Here is a 21,878-nt window from a genome sequence, read left to right as displayed (position 1 = left end):
ATCATTTGTAATGGTTTTTATGTGTATACTTGTTTTCTCATTAACCCTTAATTAAGTGATGCCTATTTTGTTTTTATTGTATAAATCATTTTAATAAAATAGACGTCCAATTTTTGTTGAGTTATTTGTTTTTTAATTAGTATTGCTGAGAGGCATGTCACATTTCACAGGGAGTAGGTACAAAGCATTGTTCCGTAGCCACAAAGGTTAATTGTCTCTAATCAAGGTAGTCATGACAATTCTGTCTAAAATTATCGCATTAAATTAAGCCTATTTTACATCTGAATAAATATGTTGGAACATACTGATAGAATCAAAGTGGTAATATCTGTCAGTGTGAAAATGGTAATTTCGTTACCATGGGAGATGCACAGATCATTAGACTTTAAAAGGGCATGGCGCATACTGAAAACAATTCTTTCACAATTTATTTTTTAACATTGTACAGTTCAGTAGGTTTGTAGTGATCAGCACAAGTACGTGCATGCACACCAAATCACTGCTGCCTTCACAGAAGGTAAGTACAGTTGTGTATATGAGTACACTGGCTAACTGTGTGACTTTCAGTTGTGATAGCCAATTAGGGGTTAAATGCCCCTCTATATACTTTTTCAAAAGAACACCACACCTTTTTATCTCAAAAAGTATTGTACATCTAGTTTAATTGTACATATTTGCATATAAAAAATATGACTATACAGCTGAAATAATACAATTGTATGTTATAATTTTGAAACAAATAAAACCCATGATTGTTTTACCACAATCTAATAATTATGAGATGATACAATTATAGCTGGAAATGACTAACTCGATAATGAAGTACTGAAGAAAACAAAACCTTGCTATATTCATTTTGTATAGATTCTTACAAAAGTAATGGTTCTCTGACTATATATAGACATCAGCTTTGCATATGATTTTAAAATATTTTCTTTGTGGCTTCTACAATGTGGGCTGATAAGTAGCAACAGAACTACGCAAGGATTTGTAATAATGTTCATTGGATGTGTATATAAATCTCAGCAATATTATTCATGTCACATTTATAAACAATACGTTTCACCACTTCATTAATTACAAAAAATAAATAAATAAAATAAAATGCTTAGATACTACAGCTAATGTAAAAGAAGTAGTTGTTCTACAGTTCACCGTTCTGTCTATAAGAGGCAGACCTGCAATGCAATCACGTGAAATGAGAGTGGAGTAGTAAAGTCAAGCCCTGTACAGCCCTCCTGACCCATCTATGCAGGATTCACAGACCCACGCTGGTGGATTCTCTTCAGTCTATTGGCAGCAGCGATGACATAGAAATGTTTCTGCAAAAAGAAGATGAAATGCTGTTTTTAAAGCTACTGTGAACAATTGGTCCAATCTTAACATAATTGCTGCCCAGCCTTTTATAGCTTAGAATCTCTTGGTTCTACTTTTTATTTACATTAAGAATATTTTTAATACAACACTACCGATAAACTGCTGCATCCTGGTAACGTTGTTGTGGGTTGCATGGCCTGGTTTCCATTAAACCCATGTGATTGGATACCAGGAAGCAACAGCAGCATTTCATCTAAAACATTGTCTTTGAAATTGAACAAATAAAATTAATGTGTTGTTCAGACCACTGTAAAACAAAACATATTTGTTTGGGCCAAAAATAATTTTTTCTAAAAATCGCAAACTATAATTTTTTTGCAAAATTAACCAGACAGCATTTTTGTGTGTGTGTGAGTGGTATAAATTCAACAGTATTAGTATTGGATCTGCTCAAATATCATTCTGTCAAGTCAGACATCCATTTCTTTTGCATAACAGCAAACCAAAAACCGCAAATATTGCATTTGCAAATACCAGTTGATCTGACACAAAACCCATTACCTTCCACTGTCGATGAGCCAAGTAGCTCTGTAACCGAAGCTGAGACTTGAGACGGACTTGGCACCTTTTGGCTTTCTCTGCTAAGTTGTTCAGCCAGTTGTGCTTCAAGCACCCGGTGGCACTCATTCTGCTGCTGTTAAAGAGAAGTCTGCACTTTAACACTTCCTGAGGACATGGGAAGATTATAAAAAAAACAAAAATTGTTCTGTGGTATATATTTGTCTTTTTGTACTATTCTCTTATTGTGTTGTAGTGGAAATATTTCATACAATCGGTCAATATTCATTGTGTTCATTAGAGTTCATTAGATATTTGAATGGCTTGAGGCATTAGTTTTTCCATAGTCCGTACATAGTTATCTACTTTTTCACAGTGTCGACACCTGGCCTAGATATTTTTTAGTTTGGGTAACTATTAGATACAGGTCTATACAGAGAACAGTAGTATATCCAGTCTTTCCTAAGAAATGTATTTTTATTAAAGAGTAAGTAGTTTAAAATTGTATTTTCTAGGTTCTTTTTTGATTGCTCCCTTACCTTTGTATGATGTTTGCAATAAATCTGAGGAAGTACTCAAATATTGTATATATTTTGATGTCTGTGTTAAAGAGTAAGTAGAGGGGTTCCGAAAAATATAACGTTACACGCCCCCACATGTTGCTACAAATGTTTAAATAACGTAACGTAACTTTTCTTTTCATTGTTAACACCCTGACAACTTTTTACACTTATAACTTGAAAGTCTGTTTCAAAGCTTTTTTCAAAATGGCTGCTGTAGTGCGCTGGGGTTTGAGATCTGTCCACTGCAGGAAGTGCAATTAAAATAAAAACAAAAACATAACAACAAGTGCTCTGGCTTTTCTGTCCTGTACCACATCATGGATCGTTATTGCAGTGCTACCTGTTTGACAATTCGGGCAATAATCCTGACACTATCGGTGCACTAGAGCGGGCATGTAATGCTATATGTTCCGGAACCCCGCTACTTACTCTTTAAGGGGCTTTCACCTGAGTTGAGGAGCTGCTTTTCACTTCTAGTTGTCTGACAAAGATATATATTATAGGCTAGACCAGCCAAATCGCAACCTAGTGATCTGCCCCTTTGGATCCAGTTTCCTTCTGTTTTTCTGGAAATGCACTGCTGTGCACTAGACACATATTTCTATCACAGGCAACTAGAACTGAAGAGCAGCTCCTGAACTAAAAGTCAGAGCACAGAGAATAAAAAAAACAAAACAATATGGGAGTAATTGCAATAATCATGAAAAGGGAAGGGGATGGGAAAGCAGTCTGTTGAAGCTCTTTATAGGCAGCAAATACTGTATGCCAGTTACAGAAGTATTGTGGACATAATCCACACAATTGATTGAAAATGTACTCTGCTGTCCTTTTCAAGGAACATGAAATGCACTTTTCTCAGTAAAGGGTCACGTTGTCCAGCTGCAGTCCTATTTCAGCACAAACTGGATCATGAGCATGCTTTAGAATTATCATTACAAATGAGTTACAGCGTGTCCTGTGAAAGCCCCTCTCATTACTAGAGATCATTTTAGCCACTTTGCAGCTACTGCTTGCCAACCAGCGCTGTGAAGCAACACATTCTACCAAGACACAACAATGGGGTGCCTTGGAAAAAAACCTCTGTGAGAGACTGAGTTCATTAAAACAAATCAATACGATTGGCCCTTAAAATGAAAAGATTGATCATTCCAGCAGGAATCTGTAAAAAGAAACAGTGGCAGCATTAGCGAAAGAGCATATTGATGTTAAAATGATAAAGGGAACAAGAAGATTTCACTTAATGGTTATCCTATGTGGGGAGTAAAAAGAAGCAGATATGGCCTGGTGGAGATCGATCTAAAAATGGGTCTATTTGTTATAGCCCCTTCAGTCACAAATGGTTTATTAAATGTTTTGAAATTTTAAAACAATGACAGTACTGCACTAAACCTAAAGGGATGTACTGGTTCATGCTCATGTCAATACTCTAAATGTTAAGTACGGGACATACCATTTTTCGGACACTAGCAACCTAGAGATGAAGTCTTTGGCTTCCGCAGAGACATTTTCAAATGAGCCGGAGTCAAACTCGCAGTTGCCATGGAGGATATTGTTCATGGTGTCCGTGTCGTTATCTCCAAGGAAAGGAGACATCCCACTCAGTCTGGAAAAAAAGCACATTGTGGTTACAGACCAGTCCGCTGCCTGACACAAAGCGAATCCCAGAGGGGGAGCTTTGCCTTAATAAATAAGTGATACAAAGTTTGTGGATATACATATACATAGTTCAGGTTATTGTTAGTTTCCAACGATTGACAGATTTGCAAAATAACACAAACAATCCAACTGCAGGCATGTATGCATTACGTGTATGCTATTTTATAGATGATGAGCAAAATGCCTCCTGTAAAGCATGATACTAAAGGGATTTGTATGATTTTTACATCATACCCGTAGAACAGTCTACCATCTTTTCTCATTTTTCTAAATAGCATTAAGATTATGACTTAGGGATCCAAGGATGCAAACATCCTTTAAATCACTATTTAAGAAAGAGAGGGGGCTCCCGAGTGGCGCATCCAGTAAAAGCACTCGCTAGAGTGCAGGATGCGCTCTATAGCCTGGACGTCGCCGGTTCGAGTCCAGGCTATTCCACAGCCGACCGTGGACGGGAGCTCCCAGGGGGCAGCGCTCAATTGGCCGAGCGTCGTCTGGGGGGAGGGAGGGTTAGGTCGGCCTGGGTGTCCTCGGCTCACCGCGCACCAGCGACACCTGTAGTCTGGCCAGGCGCCTGCGGGCTTGCCTGTAAGCTGCCCAGAGCTGCGTTGTCCTCCGACGCTGTAGCACTGAGGCGGCTGCAGGGTGAGTTCGCAGTGTGTAAAGAAGCAGGCGGCTGACGGCACACGCTTCGGAGGAGATCGTGTGTTCATCTTCGCCCCTCCCGATTCAGCGCAGGGGTGGTAGCGGTGAGCTGAGCCTAAAAATAATTGGGCATTTCAAATTGGGGAGAAAATAATAAAAACTGATTGGCAACGACTAAATTTTAAAATAAAAAAAAAATAAAAAAAGAAAGAGTCGGCATTTCCCAGTGATACATACAGCATATACGTGATAACTCCCACACTCCACATATCAGTAGGGAATGAAACAAAGTCGTAGTTCACTACTTCTGGTGCCAGGAACTCAGGGGTGCCGAAGTTAACTTTCAGCTTATCACAGGGTCTGTACCTGTCCCAGAAGCAGAAATGTAATCAATTGGTCGCAAAAATTGCATTGCATTCATAATACATGACCAGTTCTCTCATTAACATATGGTTGCACTGTTACAGCTGAAGCATTTCCACTTTTTAAGACATTCAGTCAGGCTATGGGAATTGGGCTTAACCACAGGAATAACTGTATGCTTTCTACCCCTAGCACAATGTACATGTACTGTATATGCATAAAGCCTTTTTTATCACTTCTTTGAGAACTCATCTGGTATAAAGACAAGTTTAATGTCATGTATAGCTCATTGACATATAATGGCTATTTATTTTACCACTGTCAAAGTAGCAATGTAGGAACCTATAAAGGCAACTAATTATCTCCCAAAAACAGCTTCAGTGCATTCCACATACAGCTACTCTGTAAAGGGTATAGGTTGAGCTAATCAACCCCCGGAATTAATAAAGGGTCACTTCTTACCTTCTTGCCAGTCCGAAGTCAATGATTTTTATTTGGTTTCCTGTGTGGTTTACACATAAAATGTTTTCTGGCTAAAAAGAATGAAAAAAAAAATAGAAGAATATTTGTATAAAAATATATAACTTACAAAAATACTAAAATAACACAGTAATATTAAGCATTCAAAATTATAAAGCAAATAATGATATTATGCTAAAAAAAACTAATGTAGTCATTAATGATGTACCCTGCCTTGCTTTTTACAGAACCAAATTTATTACCTTGTTCATATATTTTCAATAGATTAACTAATGGTAACAGGCTGGGAGACAGAACATGGTGTTATGCACATTTGTTTTCTTGCAATTGAGCTCCACCACATTGATTCCAGTTGGCTTGCACATTGTCCAGAAAGTCAGGCGTGATGTTTGAGCCTTACCTTCAGGTCTAAATGGAGAATGTACTGCTGATGCAGGTACTGAACCCCCTCACAGATCTGTTTGGTAAACACGATGGCATCAAGCTCAGTCAGCTGATAATTATCGATAATTCTGTCAAATAATTCTCCTCCGCCAATACTGCAGAACAGCAACAAAACAAGTGGTGAGTCGACCTTCTGGCCTGGCAATTTAAATTAGAACACTGGTTTTTCTTCATGTTTTTATTACACTTGCTGTGTAGTCACAGGAAGCAAAACAGATCTCAGTGTGAATGTGTACAAGATCACTGATTTGTACAGTATCACAGTTTGTGCTGTTGCATCTGTGAAGTCTGTAAACCAGCTTTCATATTCACGTGTATCTCATGCAATCAGTAGAAAGACAAAGAAGAAGAAAAACCACAAGAAAATGGGATGCGAGGAAAAGGGCATAGACACAATTTAAAAAGCTTTTGCTACAGTACAAAAATGTCCCGGTTCTGTAGAAAAACTAAAAGTAGAAAATTCTACAATTACAAGGGCTTATACAGCCTTTCATTTAGTTTTTTTGCAACTTTAGCCTTGGAGAAAAAAAAAGTAGATAAAATGTAACCCAAGTGTTCTTTATTTCACTTCGAAAAAAACATAAAATGATGTCAAGACCTCTCAAGGCACTGGGATTTCATAGAATCTTCTTAAGTTAATGGTCACAAAATGGCTGCATTAAATGAACTAGAAAACAAAAGAAAAAAAACCTTGATACTGCATTCGCCTTTATGATTTTGCTTTAATAACTAATTTATAGATATAGACATAGATAAAGATATAGATATGGAACTACATAGCTCTGACAGATGGTTAGAGGTGTAATTAAGAGTGCTACAGTTATCTGTGCATCAGCTTAGCATATGTTACAAGTACTCTGTGTGGGTGCTCAATTACTTCTGCCAGAAATGAAAAACTTCCAAACATACTATTCCATAATTAAAGTCAGATTGTTCTTGGACTCAAAGGCATCATACAGCTGGATCAAATTGACATGATTTAACTGGTTCATGACACCAATTTCATTCTTGACTTCATCCTTAATTAGAGAAAGAAAAGAAAAAGACAAACATCATAAAATAATCCATTGTATTTCCTAACTCCCATTACAACCATGGTGGGAGGAATCCTGGGTGCAAAGGGTTAATGGTTAAATTTATTCCCAATTGTATAGCACTCAGTGTTGATAACACTATGTAACACAATTTTTGTTCCTGGGTAGTAAGTGTTATTTCCTAATTGCTTATGCCTCAAAAGTATAGAAAATGGCTATTATTCCCCACAAACTTTGCTTTTGTGACCAGGACAGTGATATTTTGAAATTTACCTATTTCCAATGAGAAAACGGGCGAATTTGTGTCTTTTCGTTCACATAAAGTCAGAAAAAAACAACATATGAATCCAAATTAACATGTATTTATACTAAAGTAATACACAAATGACTACAAAAGATTTAGAAGTGAGTAGTCTTTTTGGTTGGGGTAGTATGGGTTTCTCTCCTCAGCTCCACCTCTGAAATTGTCATCTGGATCTACAACGTCTTCCTCACTCTCTGACTTGCTGCTCTCTTCTAAAGATGGCTGCTCTCTCTCCAGAGGAGTGGGTACGGGGAGCTCATGGCAGTGTGGCACCGGGGCGATGGATGAAGGAAGGTCCGGATACGTGATAGCAGGTGCATTCTTGCCAGTCCGACGTTTGGAAGGGTCCACCATGCAGAAGTAGCAGTTGCTTGAGTGGTCAGTGGGTTCCCGCCAAATTCTTGGGATAGCGAACTTCATGGCTCTCTCTTCCCCTCTGAACCATACTACAAAAATACATTTATTTCACCCATGACTAATGTGTAAGAGATTCTCGCAACATTTTTCATATATGATATATTTTTTCAATAACATTGAAAATTGTAAAACATTTTAAAATTAAAAACTTTTACAATTTTAAAAATTTTAACACATTTTATAACATAAAATTCCGAGCAACAATTGTCTATCTTACCTTCCAGAGTTTTTTTGCAGTGCTCGCAGGTGAAATGAGGTGCCCAGGGTTTGTCTTGATCCCCGACAGGCATGCCGAAATATGCCTTGTAGGCCTCACACATCTTAGCAGATGCTTCCACTGAGTACTTTTTCGCTCTTGTCTTGATAAATTGGCCGCAGACATAGCAAAATGCGTCTGCCGGATGCTTGCAGCCTCTTGATGCCATCTTAGAAAAATGCAGATATGTATCCACTTAGGCAGCTGGAACTAAACTGAACTGGTGGGCTTAAGGCCCCTGTATTTATACTACTATTTATATTACTGGAAAGTTCTAGAAGTTACTCCAAGTTTACTCAGCACTGAATCTATCTGGAATGTTCTGGAAAATAGGTACATTTCAAAATATCACTGTCCTGGTCAAAAAAGCAAAGTTTGTGGGTAATAATAGCCATTTTCTATACTTTTGAGGCATAAGCAATTAGGAAATAACACTTACTACCCAGGAACAAAAAAAAAAAAAAAAAATTGTTACACGGTGTAATTTGATAATTGGTGCAGTTCCTTTATCATACAGCAGGTGGTGCTAGTAGGTAAGTGTAAATCTTTAGGACAGCCCACTGTTCTGATATATTATTGAATCAAGTCCCCCCACCAATGTCCCATAAACCCCCCAAATAACTGGGTTAAGTTTAAAGGCCAATGTTCAATGCAGCTACATTTAAGGTACTGATTATGCAATTTAAATCAAGCTTGTCCAGTTTTTAAATAAAAAACAATGTTTCGCAAACTTGGAATGCAAATATCTTGTTGTTTAAATTTGTTTTTGCATTTATAATCAAATTACTAAAAAGATGGTATTGTCATACATTGTACCCAGATATGTTACATGTGTCCGATATGTACAAACTTTGAAAGTACTGTGAAAAGTAACTGTTTGTTAATTAAAACACCAGTAAGGTAAAGTTGTGTCTTGTGAATGGAAAGAATAAGTGCAGTTAAACAGGATTAGAAGGTTCCAGAACAAACCTATCAATCGAGATACGTCAGTGTGACACAGCCATGAACAGAATGTGCAGATGGATTTCCATAAATCAGCTTCACAGGAAGCCCTGTGTGTCTGCCCAGGTATCCTTGACTTACCCTGTCCTTCAAGTCTTTAACTGGTATTGTCTTGGCAGCCAGCATGAGGCCAGATGACAGCTCTGCACACTTGTAAACCTGGCCGAATCGTCCCCTGTCAACACAAACACACACAGACAGGCCATAAAATGATTCTCCCTATAGTGTGAGATAGAGGAGACAGAAATATGAATATTGCATATAGAGATTCACATTCTAGATAGATAAATAGATAGGAAATCATCATGAAAATATACACTGCCGGAGTCTGCAGTGCTAAAAGTATTTGGACACCTGTGCTGGTTTATAATTGGGTAACATTTTGAAATTTCACTTAAGTAAACAAAGTTCTGATAAGGGTTCCACTCCTGGTCATTCATCATTTTTAGAAAATAGATATCAGGGTACCACTGCTCTTGTGAATGACAATGCAATTATATTTAAATAATAAAGAAAAAAAAAAACAGGACTGAAGTCTATTTACCAGTTGAAGTAACACAGTGCAGTACTGACATGGAAGTGGCTCACTAAAGAAAGTCTTGCAAACAGGTCTGCTTATCAGGTTCTAAAAATAGCCCTGTACAAGACAAACACAAAGGCAGGCCAGCATTGCCCAGGCAGGATTAGCTGTGTCTTTCTTGCCAGTTGTTCACTGCACACGTCAAACCCCCCCCCAATAAATATTGAATATCACACTGTTGCACGGGCCTGTCAATATCTGGTTGTTTATTTGAAATGTTGGAACTGAATACAACCAATGCCCTTTTCTGTTCCTACAACAACTGTGACAGCAGAGGTAATTGGACAGATCAAAGCAGATAGTACTTGATATCTAATGCCCAGTGCTGGAAAATGTACAGAGTCCCATTCTTCTGTTAAAGCCGTGCTTATATCTGACAGATCACTCTTCCCATGTTGGTTTCCATCACACAGGCAAGAACAGGCTGTTTCAAATATGTGAGCTTCACACGTAATGCTCGTCACAACATTGTAACTAGTACAGAGAAGGTTAACCCATGAACAGCCGTGTGCCAATTCATTGGAACACCCCGTTGCTTCTGTTGTTTTGATTTGTTGTGCATATGAAATCAAACCACTGGAAATGAAATTTTGGAAAATTGTCAAAATAGGCAAATTGATGACTTTAATAGTAGGAAAGGCAGGAAGCACTATTTTTTTACCAGGAGAGTAATGGATATGTGATGCTGTAATAAGGAAGCACTGGAATCAATCAGAGCGTTGGGCAAATAGTGTGCTAGCAACGGACAAGCCTCGAGGAGTCTAATCCCTCTTCCTGCCCTCCACTTTTATTTTTTACATCCCCGTGATGTGATGTGTATCCTTCTGTGTCTACACATCATGTAAAGGTCAAATCAAGGCAATGCACACATTTACTGATAAGAGAGAAACCGAACCGTGAGAAGAAATCAGTTATAAATTGCTTTGGTTCATTAAATAAAACGACTGATTTATATCTGGTGTGTTTATAGGCAAGTTTTATTTTATGGTTGTTTAACCCAGTCTATAACTCTACTAACAAAAATCCACTGGATCCACTGTTGTCAAAACCCATTTTCTTATCAAAGGTTCCTATCGATTTGAGTCATTTCATATGTATGCATGACATTAGTTATACCCTTAATTCTTGCCTCCTTCTAATTCTTCAACCTTAAACTCCAATTCATGCTGAGTGTTGACATGTTTCTGTGAAAGTAGTTGGCCTTATATAAAGAGCACAGGCCCTTTTCAGAATTCAAATCTGTTTTTAGACTTTAGCTGCGCCAGCCATAGAAATATAACCAGGGGCAGCAACAGGGAGATATCTGCAAGTGATCAGGCCTTCTATAACAAACTGCTTCAAGTTCACCTTGGACTTATTTTTATTCCTAGGATTTTGCCAGGGTCAAGGAAACAAAAGTAAAGACCTTTACCTCTTACTGTTACTTTAGCAATGTAGAGCAAAGTAACACTCCTCTGTAAATAATACAAAAATGCCTTAGCATAACTGCTGTCAAGCCCTTGTTTTATATTTTACGGTAGACTGTGCCTTTTATTCCATATTATAAGGGACGTATTGTGTGTATATATATATACTTTTGTCTGCAACTGTATATATATATATATATATACAGTTGCAGACAAAAGTATTTGGGCAGTTAAAAAATGAGAAAAACACAAGAAAGTGATTTCTATAATTTCAAATTGTTTGATATAAATTAGAGACTCAGCTTTATAATAAAACAACAAATGATTACATAAAATGCATAAAATGATTTCATACTTTGACAAAAGTATTTGGGCACCCATACATTAGTATTTTGTGTGCCCACCCTTTGCTTCCTTTACAGCTTGCAGTCTTTTTTTTTTGTATTTTGAAACCAGTTCCTGGGATTTTTCTGGGATATTTTTGCCCATTCTTCAACACATACAGCTTTGCGTTCTGCAATCGACTTTGGTTTCCTTTTTGCAACAGCAGCCAATTCAGGCTATTTTTCTGGTAGTTTCTCCTTTTTCATTTAGTTGTATCACTGCCATTTTGAGATTGTTGCTGTAGTTTTAAACATTTTTGTTGCTTTTTTGAATCACTAGTCTACCTCACTGTTCACCTTAAAAAAATATATAACTGGATCTATATTATTAGTCTAAACTGGGTCATTTTAACACAGCCTCTCTCTTTAGACCATTAAATGACACCAATATAATAAAATAACTAATTGCTACAACTTACCCCCCTAAGAGCTCGTTCTGAATGAGCGAGTAGTATGAGGTAACTGCCATATGCCTAGCACTTACAATACGATGTTCAAAGGGTGCTGGCTGAGACGGGCTGTCATCTAGAAAATAGAAATAATGCACATTAATGAACTCAAAATGTTTTCTTCTGGACAATACATAGTTAAACTTGACTTACAAGTCAATAAACACCCATTCCTATGGAAAAACAGGCCGAATTTACCCACTGCTTACTTCAGGACTGACCATCAAAACGGTTGGCAGTTAATGGGCTAAAAATCACACTTACAGTTCACCCTTATTACCTTATTGAAATGCGTTTTAACTACAAACACTGTAGTGTAAATAGCTGCATATCCAAACAGAATATAATCCTAGTACTTACCAATGATAACTCTCAATGCTTTTTGAGGTTTAGCATTCACCACAGCTTTAGTGTCTGAGGTCTCCTCAGCTTTAGTCTCCAATGCTGTGATGGTCTCTGTTGCTGAAGTCTTCTTCTCAGGCTCAGTTCGTTGCACAGGATCAGCTGACTTATTTGGTGACTCAATTTTGGAGAGTTTTTCAGCCTTATTTTTCTTGACACTGTCATTATCTGTATTTTGTGCTTCACTGGCCTGGGTTTTCTGCTCATTCTGGGTTTTGGCTGGGGGAGTGCCATTCAGGGGGGTTAAGGAAACTTCACAGTCTTTTTCAGAGCTGGTATCGTTGTTTATTGTCAGTGGTACAGCGCTTTTGGAGGATTTGCAGACCCCTTTTCTCTCTGCCTGTGTTTTTTTGGCTCCTTCAACATCATTTTTAGAGCTTTTCTTAGCTTCTTCTTGCTCCTGTGTAGAAGAACCAGCTCCTTGTTCAGCCAAAGTCTTTCTTTTTAATTCACCGAGAATGTCATGTGTAATATCAGGATGCCTAAATTAGAAACACATTGCGAAGTTTAACAACACATATATTAATAATTAGCGCTCATAACATACAAATTAAAACAAATAATAAAACAAATCTTTTTTTTTCCTTGTTAAAGCTTAACTGTTAGCAATGAACAGTTGTTTTATGCACAAGTTACACATAAACAATTGACCCACACCTCCTTCATGACTTCTATTTGTTAAATTCAGCTTTAAGATCATGGGGCTACTTGATCTAATCAGTGGCGGACCTATACACATCCACTGAGAATACAAATTTGAGAACCAAGGTCATGAAAATCTATCAGTGAATTTGTGAATTTCTGTCTGTAAAGATATATGAAATGGCAGACAGGGTCCTGTTTCATAATTAAAAGAAGAGCTGTATTTATACCTGCCAAAATTCACATCATTTGATTGACCCCTAAAGAAATATGTACATGCATACTGGTGCTTGTCACTTAACAGTCAAGATGAAAAAGGCAGTAAAAATAGCAGAAAAAGGCTCTATTTGTAGGAGCACCGTGATTATTTTGTGTTTTGATTACCTCTTGGTTCGAAGATGAAGGCTTCAGCTTGTCTGCACAGTATATTAACTAATAGCAATTTGGAAAATGAGTTAGGAAGGATTTGAATAAAAGTGCAGCAGAATCTTTTGGTTGTTTGCACAAATATCATAATTGCATGCATTAGATTAAAAGCTGATGAAACAGAGACATTTTAATTACCGCTCAAGAGGTGATGCAGTAGCCTCATTCAGCTCTGGTTTGGCAGCAGGGGCTGGAGTCTGGGTCTCCCCTGTTATAACAGTAATAGTGACCTCCTCTTTCTGACAGTCAGGTGCATCACGGTCATCTGTGTTCACTCCAACATCATGCGTTTCTTTAATAAAGGTCTGTGTTCGTGTGGGTTCTCTGCTTTTGATGGTGACCTCCTTGGGTTTCCGAGATGGTTTATTCTCTGCAGTATGTTTGGTGCTTGCAATACTGAGCTCTGAGCTCTTGGCCTCAGCGTGCACTTCTGTAGATGTGATGGGGGCTAGGGGACTTTTATCCACTTGATTGTCGGATTGAGATTGAAGAGCCAAGTTGACACGTTCATCTGTTTTAGTTGGCTCCTTCTTCACACCTGTATCATCTAAAAAAAAAAAAAAACAGGACACATGTTTGAATCCAAAAGTAATCACTGTATATGGCAAAAGCTATATTAAAGACGTGAAGCAGATTAGATATATTTAACCATTCACTACCTTTATGATTATTGCTGTTTTCATTATTTACATTTCATACATATTATTTTCAATATGCATTGCTTATAAACATTGAATAATGCTCCTTATCTCCCAAGTATAGGAGATGTTCAGTAACGCTACATTTCCTTCTGCCTCGAAAGCAATTTGAAATTAGACCCATTTATTTCCTTCATCGATTTCAATTCGGACTCTGTGAGCCCCAGTTAAGAGAAATCGAGAGGTAGGTTTTAAATATCCAATATTCCAAAAAAATACGCAGACTGATCATGAAGGCTGTGAATTATATCTGGTGGTTGGTGAATTCATTTATAAATAGCAACTGTACAAAAACATTATACAGTAAAAACAGCTGATTGTTTGACTTTTGTGTTTTATCCAGTTTCAGATTGGATTATAGATCATAGATTATAGAAGATTGGAACGAGATGAGATTGAGTTTTACTGACTGGTTTCATGGTGCAGATGGAAATGTGGTTGAGCGCAAGCTTGTAACCCTAAAGTACCTTCAGGAGATCTCCTGATCTCTGCCTGAATCGCTCGATTGCAGAATTCAGCTTTGGGCTTTGCACCTGTTTCTTTTTTCTGTCAAAAAAGAAAACATAACAGTGAATTATTATTTCCATTATAAAAAAACAACAGTTAATTTCTAACACATAGTTATACATGTATAATCCCCAAAGGAAAGAAAGGTGTTTTATAATTTTTTTTTTTTTCATTTCTAATGTTATTAGCCTATATTAGAGCATGGTTAAGGGCTATGTTTACTTTTCTGCTGTTTAAAAATACAAAAGCATAATGTGAGTCTACTTTTAAATGCATTGATTAAAAAAAAGAATAATAATAATTACCAGTATATGGGGCCAGTATTAGCTCAGAAGATATACTAATTTTTGGCCTGTCAGGGGTTTTTCAATTTCAGGTTACTTTGGTAAATGTAAGCAATGTATTCAAATACTTGGCCCCATGTTATTTTTTTTTCTGCATTCAAACCCAGAATGGATGGTGCAAGTTTAATTTATTATTTGGTATTTAGTATATACTGGAGACACACTTAGCACAACGTTTTGAATTACTGACTTCTCAGTGAAGCAGCTCTCAACAGAACACGATTGTCTTTGGGTGGCTATAAGCAGCTGAGGGATTATTCTCTGCTAGGGTTATCTGATTTTATTATAGTTTTGCCTTGTAAAGTATGATTAGGCATTTACAGTTATCAAATTTTTGTGAAGTTGGGATTATTACTGTATTTCAATTCTAGTGTCTCTGCTTTGAAGCTGTGGTTATTTACCTGTTATAAATCACCTTTTTAGGCTGCAGCATTGCAGAAAGAAATTTTAATTAACCAATAAGACAATTTATTTATTTTGTATTCAATTTATATTTATATATATATATATATATATATATATATATATATATATATATATATATATATATATATATATATATATATATATATATATTCATTCATTCATATGTGCTGCAGATTAGGTTAAAGACAATCAAACCTTCCATACAAACTGACCTCTTCTGTGTTTTCTAAGACTGCCTTTCCTCCACGGAACTGTGCCCTTGAGGATATACGCCACTATTTTAGAGCTTTTGAAGGTCTCGCCAACAAATGTAATGACTTTGTCTGCGGTGGAGACAGAGCGTTCAATCCCATCAATTTTTTCTCTTTGTTTGTTTGTTTCCTGTTGCAGGGACTTCATCAGGTTCACGCATTCAGTGCACAGAGCCTTGATCTCATTGTATAAACACGGCTCTCCCTTTTTCAAATGATCTTCTCCAGTGCTTGGAGGTTCCTTTGCCGGCTTCAGTTTTGCGATGCCATTTTCCAGGTTCCCGATGCCCTGGTAGACCGCTTCAAGCTTCTTCAGAACTTCCCCTTGACTTTTCAAGATTTTCTCCACTTTTGCATCCAGAAGATTCAACTTATTGTCCATGGCACTGAGACTGGTGCTGGGCTTTTTCATGGGTGAATCTGTCCTAGTTCCACCAGCACGGTCCAAAGTGCCACCTTCATACATTTTGGCAATACAGGCCATAAGAGACACCTGTTTAGTCATTTTTCCAAAAAGAATCAATAGGACATCTGTTTCACGTTCTACCATGCATTTCTTTTTTCTCCCCAATTGGCCAGGCTTTTAAGGGTTAACGTTTTTTCTCTTCTGGGACTGATTCCCTCTTCTGGGACTTTGTGCCAGTGGCATGACACTCCTCTTAAATAAACACCTCTGCTTTGATATGCTATCTGCTTTAGTTTTCTACAAGGCTTTTAAATGACCTACTATGCATTGTACAGGCCAAATTCTTCCTCTCCCTTGACGTCACCAAAACATTTAAAATGGTTTCTGAAGAGGCTGTTGATTGCCGGGCATTTGAGGAATGACCTTTTCACATGCAGCAGGGCAGAACAAGATGTTTGCGTTTTTCCTACCGCAAGCATATTTCTCTAGTGTTTACATTGAGCAAGAATGAGTTGGGATTATTGACTCAGAGGGAGCTACAGCTGTTTTACTGTAGCAGTCATGGAGAATGCATGTTCTCAAATAGTATTAATGCAACTACCGCTGAGTGCATTGACTGCCACTACAAATGAAAAATAAACATCCCTGATCTGGCACACCGGTACCTAGATTGCGCAAGTCAATTGAAATCCTGATAAGGTTGTTTATTTAAGGGGAAGTTCCAAGGAGAATGACTTCATAGTTCTCTAATTCCATATATCTCAATATTTGTCGGAGGGTATTGTTTTTCATGTCTGTCTCATCTTGTCTTCCTTCTTTTTCAGATTTTTTTTTTTTTTTTTTTAATCTCTGTGTGTCTTCTTGGAGCCTTGAAGCTGTTTCATGTTACGGTCATGTGATCATTCATTGAATACAGGAGTCCTGCCACATTGATCCGTTCATTCACTTAAGAAAATACTCGATGAGGAGATTTTCTATTGCCAATGTGAACAATCAGTTTTATTACCACAATGTGTAGAAACTGAAACTGTGTTACCTTTTCATTAGCCCAAGTGGATATAAGACCCTAATGTGTTACATGACCATAGCAGGACCGCAAGATGATTTAGTGACGGACACTTTGGTAACTCCTGATATTTGCTTGTAATGGTACACATCGATTTCACCAACCTGTCATGAAAATATGTAATGCAAAACCATGCCCTACTAATTAAGAGACCAGCAATGAGAGGCAACAAAAACATTTCACCGCTAAGAAGAAATCCTGGAAGATGGAGGCAGCAGGCAGTGTGTTGCTAGAACTGTTAAATAACGCACCTGTCATTTTCCTTTTTATTGTTAACATCCTGACAACTTTACACTTATAACTTTCAAGTCTGTTTCAAAGCTGTTTTCAAAATGGCCGTTCTAGTGCACTGATAGTGTCAGGATTATCGCCCACATTGTCAAACAGGTGACACAGCAATAACGATCCATGATGTGGTACGGAACAGAAAAGCCAGAGCTCTTATTATATTTATCACTCTTCCCGCAGCGATTTAGAAGACAGATCTCAAACCCCAGTGCACTAGAGCGTATATTTTTCGGAAACCTGCTACTTACTCTTTAATGCCAGTCTGAGGTATGTGTTGCCCAGTGTACCTTTTAACACATTAGAATAGTTCATTTAACTTGGCATGTTAGATCATCCCAATATAGCATGACAAACAGATCTGGGTACTGGTCTGTTTATGCACAGTTGCTTAGAGATGTATGCTGTGTGTCCGACCCTTGACATTTTAGCAGAACATGTCAAAGTGAAAGCTAAGTTAACAATTACAATTATTTCAGGTATGCATAAATGGCACATATCACTTGATCATATATAACAGCTACTTATGAAATGTAACAAAATGTGAACACTGAAGTACCCCGTTTTTTATTTCTTACAACAAAACATACAAGAATATAATTTCCCTTACATGTCATTTAAAAAGATAATCAAATCATTGTTTAAATCTTATTTTAAAATGTAATAGCAATACAATTATCAGTATTACGCAATGGCAAGGACCCTCCTCATATTCATTTCAATGGGCTATGTGACGTCACAGCTGTGTGGCACAGAACATTGCCACATTTCTCTTGGAACTTAGTTTTGGTAGTTGTTTCTTTAGGTTTGCAGAATTTCCAAGAATTAATTTCTCTCTTACAAATGCTCTAAAAAATGTACCTTTTTTAAAATTGCAAATATCCAGCATTGTTTTCCACCAATTACCTGTTTTAGATGCTAATGGATTTTTCCAGTTACCTAAAACAGTAATTTGTTTTGTTCCTAAAGGGCAGTTAGTATGAATTTCTATTGATAATAATTACATTGGAGTCACTTATGAGAGCTTGCAAAACATATTAAAAGACTAGTGAAAGCATTGTAAATGAGAATGGTAAATAGTAAAATGACAGAACACATTCACACTTAGATAACATAACGTTTCCTTTTGATCTTCACCCACACAAGCCCGTCAACCGCAAACCGCCTAAAGTATCCTCAGAGTTTGATAGCACAGTGTGTTCATGTAAGCTCAATTTAGAATACAGTTTCCCTTACCAAGCACACTTGATTTGAAATGAAAGTCAGGATGGCTGGTTCAGTAGAGCCAGTATTCAGAGCCCTTGGCATTGATCCCTACTCAGGACAGACAGAATACAAATCCTGACTGGTTGAGGTAAACTGTTCATCTGCCAATAGTGTTGATAGGTCTGCAGCAAAATATAGGCCAGGCTATATACAGCATAAAGTATCACTAACCATCCAACTTTACATTTGATTAGCCCATTGGCCTAGTGCAGGGGTTTTCAACCTTTTTTTAAAAACTGTACCCCTTCTGTCTGAAGGTTTCAGCTCAAGTACCCCTTTACAATGTTTGTTTTTCTGATAGGTAACACAATAAAAGGCAAAATAATCTGAATATATAATTTATGTCATAACAGTGCGGGACTGACAAACTGATGGTTTAGAACACAATACCAAACAGTAATTCTTAAAACGTGTAATTACATGTCTTTGGGTAGACAGAATCAAAAGGGGATCTCTTCAGAAACACATGTGTTCGCTTTCTATTCAGCAAAGTTATTATAAATAATCCCAAATAGTCTGCACTGTAATTGTGTATCACATTACCATTTACTTCCCATCTCAGCATAATTATGTGTGTCATTTAGGTGGATGTTTATTTTGAAACTATGCTATACTAACCTTTGAGCTACAAAACAAAAATGAAATATTTATGAGCAGTGGTTTAGAGATATAATACAGTTTTAAAAAATCAATTCAAGATCATTATTTTCTTTTGCTGAGTCGTCCTGCATACCACCTATGACCCTTAGAAGTACCCCAATGGTACACATACCCCCGGCTGAAAACCCCTGACCTAGTAGATATACAGCGGTTAAGCAAAAAAAAGCACCTGCCATAACACTGTCAATAGGAGAGAACTGATGTTTGTGTCTTTGATCTATAAGTACAGAACACAGAGTCCTTAGATATGTCATTATATAATTAGATGAGTGCTATTATTAAAATTGATCTTCTCTTTACCTTCAACAACTCAAGATGAAAACATCAATGATCCTGTCTGAGGAGCTCAGTGTCAGTAGAAGTAGCTCTTGAGTGGAATAATTAAAAGGTTATCATGTTGTATTGCTTTCAAGCTGCAATGTCCCTTGTTATTGTGTTACTGAAGTACACTTTTCTAAGCTTTTACCATTGTCTGCCAAAGTACAGTAGCTGGCAGGCAGACCCACTGCAACAGAACAGCAAATAAATATCCTCCCGTTTTTAAACAGGCACATAATCCTTTTATTTAGTGTGAAATTCAATAGTCGAATGACTCTTGTCTACAGTGAAATGTGCTGTTTATTGAATTAGCTCCTGCTCTAAACCTGTTGTGTGCTTTTGCTTTTAGAATTTAGCTGGATGGATTTTCCCGATTCACAAATTCTGCTGCTCACTGGCATAGTAGCAGATTTCAAGGCAACTTTCACATTCTGATCTACATATAATTTTTGCCACCATGATTGTAACTTTCCCCCAAACCAAAGTAGATCCATTATTATCAGTTAATCACCTATTGCTATTATTTCACTTGGTGCCAGTAATACAAACGTCAGTATATATTGTACATTGTGTCCATTGTGTAAACATGTATATCTCACATGGATTGTGCTTACATTTAATGAGGTGGTGTCAATAATTCCAATGTAAAGCATGTATAATGAATTAATACAACTCTCACATTTTTTTTAAATTCATGTAATATATCCAGTCAACATCCTTTCGATACACAGGACACACCATTTTAAAACCTTACAGCCTTTGCTCTGTGATCATCGAGGTTCCTTACTGCGTATCTCAAGTCCTTTCCTGTATAACTTACTTTCGTTTCATTTTATTACAATTCCAATGACGTTAAGTGATCTTTGTTTATATTCCTTTGAGAACTCAGTATCTGTCTTACAATAGATATAACATCCTAGCCTTTTTTCTGTAAACCTTAAAAAGAAAGAAAGAAATACATAAAAAGGACTTACTGAAAACCTTTGTACATATGCAGAGACGCTAAACCCACCAGTGCTGAGCAGAAGGGATCTGTAGACAGAGGTCCCCATCACTTTTACCCATGCATTCTTTCAGGTCTGTCAGTCACTGTCTGCGTTCCAAGTGCTAATGAAATTAGGCCCAAGGAAGACTTAATCATGCTGGAACTTTAACTGCGTAACACCAGACAGGGCTTGTATCTTATCAAACACGTTGGCGGGTATTTGTAATATCCCATTCCGCTATCACTGATACTTCACCAGGGCAGCACCCATGGCCTCGCCACATCCTCCAAAAAGACAACAGCTGCTATAGATTACACTGAGTATTTAAGGAATATGAGGAGTCAGTCTAATAATAGGCCCAGATTTGCTTTTGTCTGGATAATTCCTAGGTGATGGACTTCCAGTATTGTTAAAGATATAATCGCTTTAATCTTCACTGACAGGAAAATAGATACTGAAGCCCATGGATGGCGATTCTACAAAACTGCTTTGGAAGACACGCTGAAGTTCGTCAGTCTGCGCGGTATGCTAAAGTGTATTGGAAACACAGGGATTCAGTTTCATGTAAATGTGATAGCATCAGTGGCATCCAAGTCCCTGGGTAAGCCCCTGAGGTGGCTTTGTTTTTTTTAAGAGCTCAAATGTGGCCAAATGTCAAAACTGATAACAAGCTTCATAAGTCTTTTGTTTTGGATGAATGTTGGAAACAAAATAATATCTTGCTAATGTGGTCATGGGATCATGTTGTGTGATCCACTAGACCTATATAAGATGTGTCATGGTTGTGTGCAACTATTCAGTAACAACAATGGGAAAGTTGAGTCTCCATGACACCACAAGGGGGATGTCAGTGTATGTCTGTGCATGGTGTCTGCATTACCAACTAGTCCATCAAATATCTCAGGTGTTCCTGGAATGGCAATGTTTGCAGAAAACCCACCACCAGAAAGCACAACTCAGGTCACAAGCAGGTAATGATGGATCAAGCCCAAAGACATGTGCTATGTATCGTGACAAGCAACATACGTGCTACAGTGGCACAAATGGCAGAAACCTTCAACACACACCTGTTTCCACAATATGCCGGGAGATGTGCTCCTGCCCTCAATACAGGTCAATCACTGTGAATATAAAAAGATTAGCAACCCTGTGGTAATGATCCGATTATATTTATTGACATTATATTTCCAATACAATACCAATAAATCCCATTACTATGAAGTGTTATTAAAACGGCTTAACCATGAAAATTGTGGAATAAACTAAATACTGTATTCCACTGCTAAATCATACTCAAATTGAAGAGGTCCAGATTTAAATAGATGAAAGCATTTGTGT

General features: G+C 37.4%; 2 protein-coding genes across 3 annotated transcripts in view; both read right to left on the bottom strand.

Moving 5' to 3' along the window:
* LOC117424615 (vacuolar protein sorting-associated protein 35) overlaps positions 1 to 21,878 on the bottom strand; it is a 198,878-nt gene that overhangs the window by 24,964 nt on the left and 152,036 nt on the right. The window lies entirely within an intron of this gene.
* Positions 134 to 20,772, bottom strand: LOC117424756 (myosin light chain kinase 3-like). Of its 2 annotated transcripts, XM_034041441.3 has the most exons (13): positions 20,529 to 20,768; positions 14,493 to 14,571; positions 13,466 to 13,874; positions 12,218 to 12,741; positions 11,828 to 11,933; positions 9,121 to 9,214; positions 6,936 to 7,045; positions 5,983 to 6,121; positions 5,565 to 5,635; positions 4,977 to 5,105; positions 3,889 to 4,041; positions 1,879 to 2,011; positions 134 to 1,322 (listed from the first exon to the last, which is right to left on the bottom strand). In XM_034041441.3, exons 1-13 carry the CDS (start codon positions 20,604 to 20,606, stop codon positions 1,248 to 1,250), a joined length of 2,100 nt encoding a protein of 699 aa, XP_033897332.3. In that variant the 5' UTR covers positions 20,607 to 20,768; the 3' UTR covers positions 134 to 1,247. The 2 variants fall into 2 exon arrangements, with proteins under 2 accessions (XP_033897332.3, XP_058848705.1); XM_058992722.1 differs by lacking the exons at positions 134 to 1,322; positions 1,879 to 2,011; positions 3,889 to 4,041; ... (2 more) ...; positions 5,983 to 6,121; positions 6,936 to 7,045 and adding exons at positions 7,063 to 7,810; positions 7,999 to 8,206 and having other exon boundaries at positions 20,529 to 20,772.

The sequence above is a fragment of the Acipenser ruthenus genome, chromosome 19 (genome assembly GCF_902713425.1).
Source record: "Acipenser ruthenus chromosome 19, fAciRut3.2 maternal haplotype, whole genome shotgun sequence".
Lineage (NCBI taxonomy): Eukaryota > Metazoa > Chordata > Actinopteri > Acipenseriformes > Acipenseridae > Acipenser > Acipenser ruthenus.
Note: the sequence above shows the minus strand (reverse complement) of the source record. Positions and strands in the feature narration are given on the sequence as shown.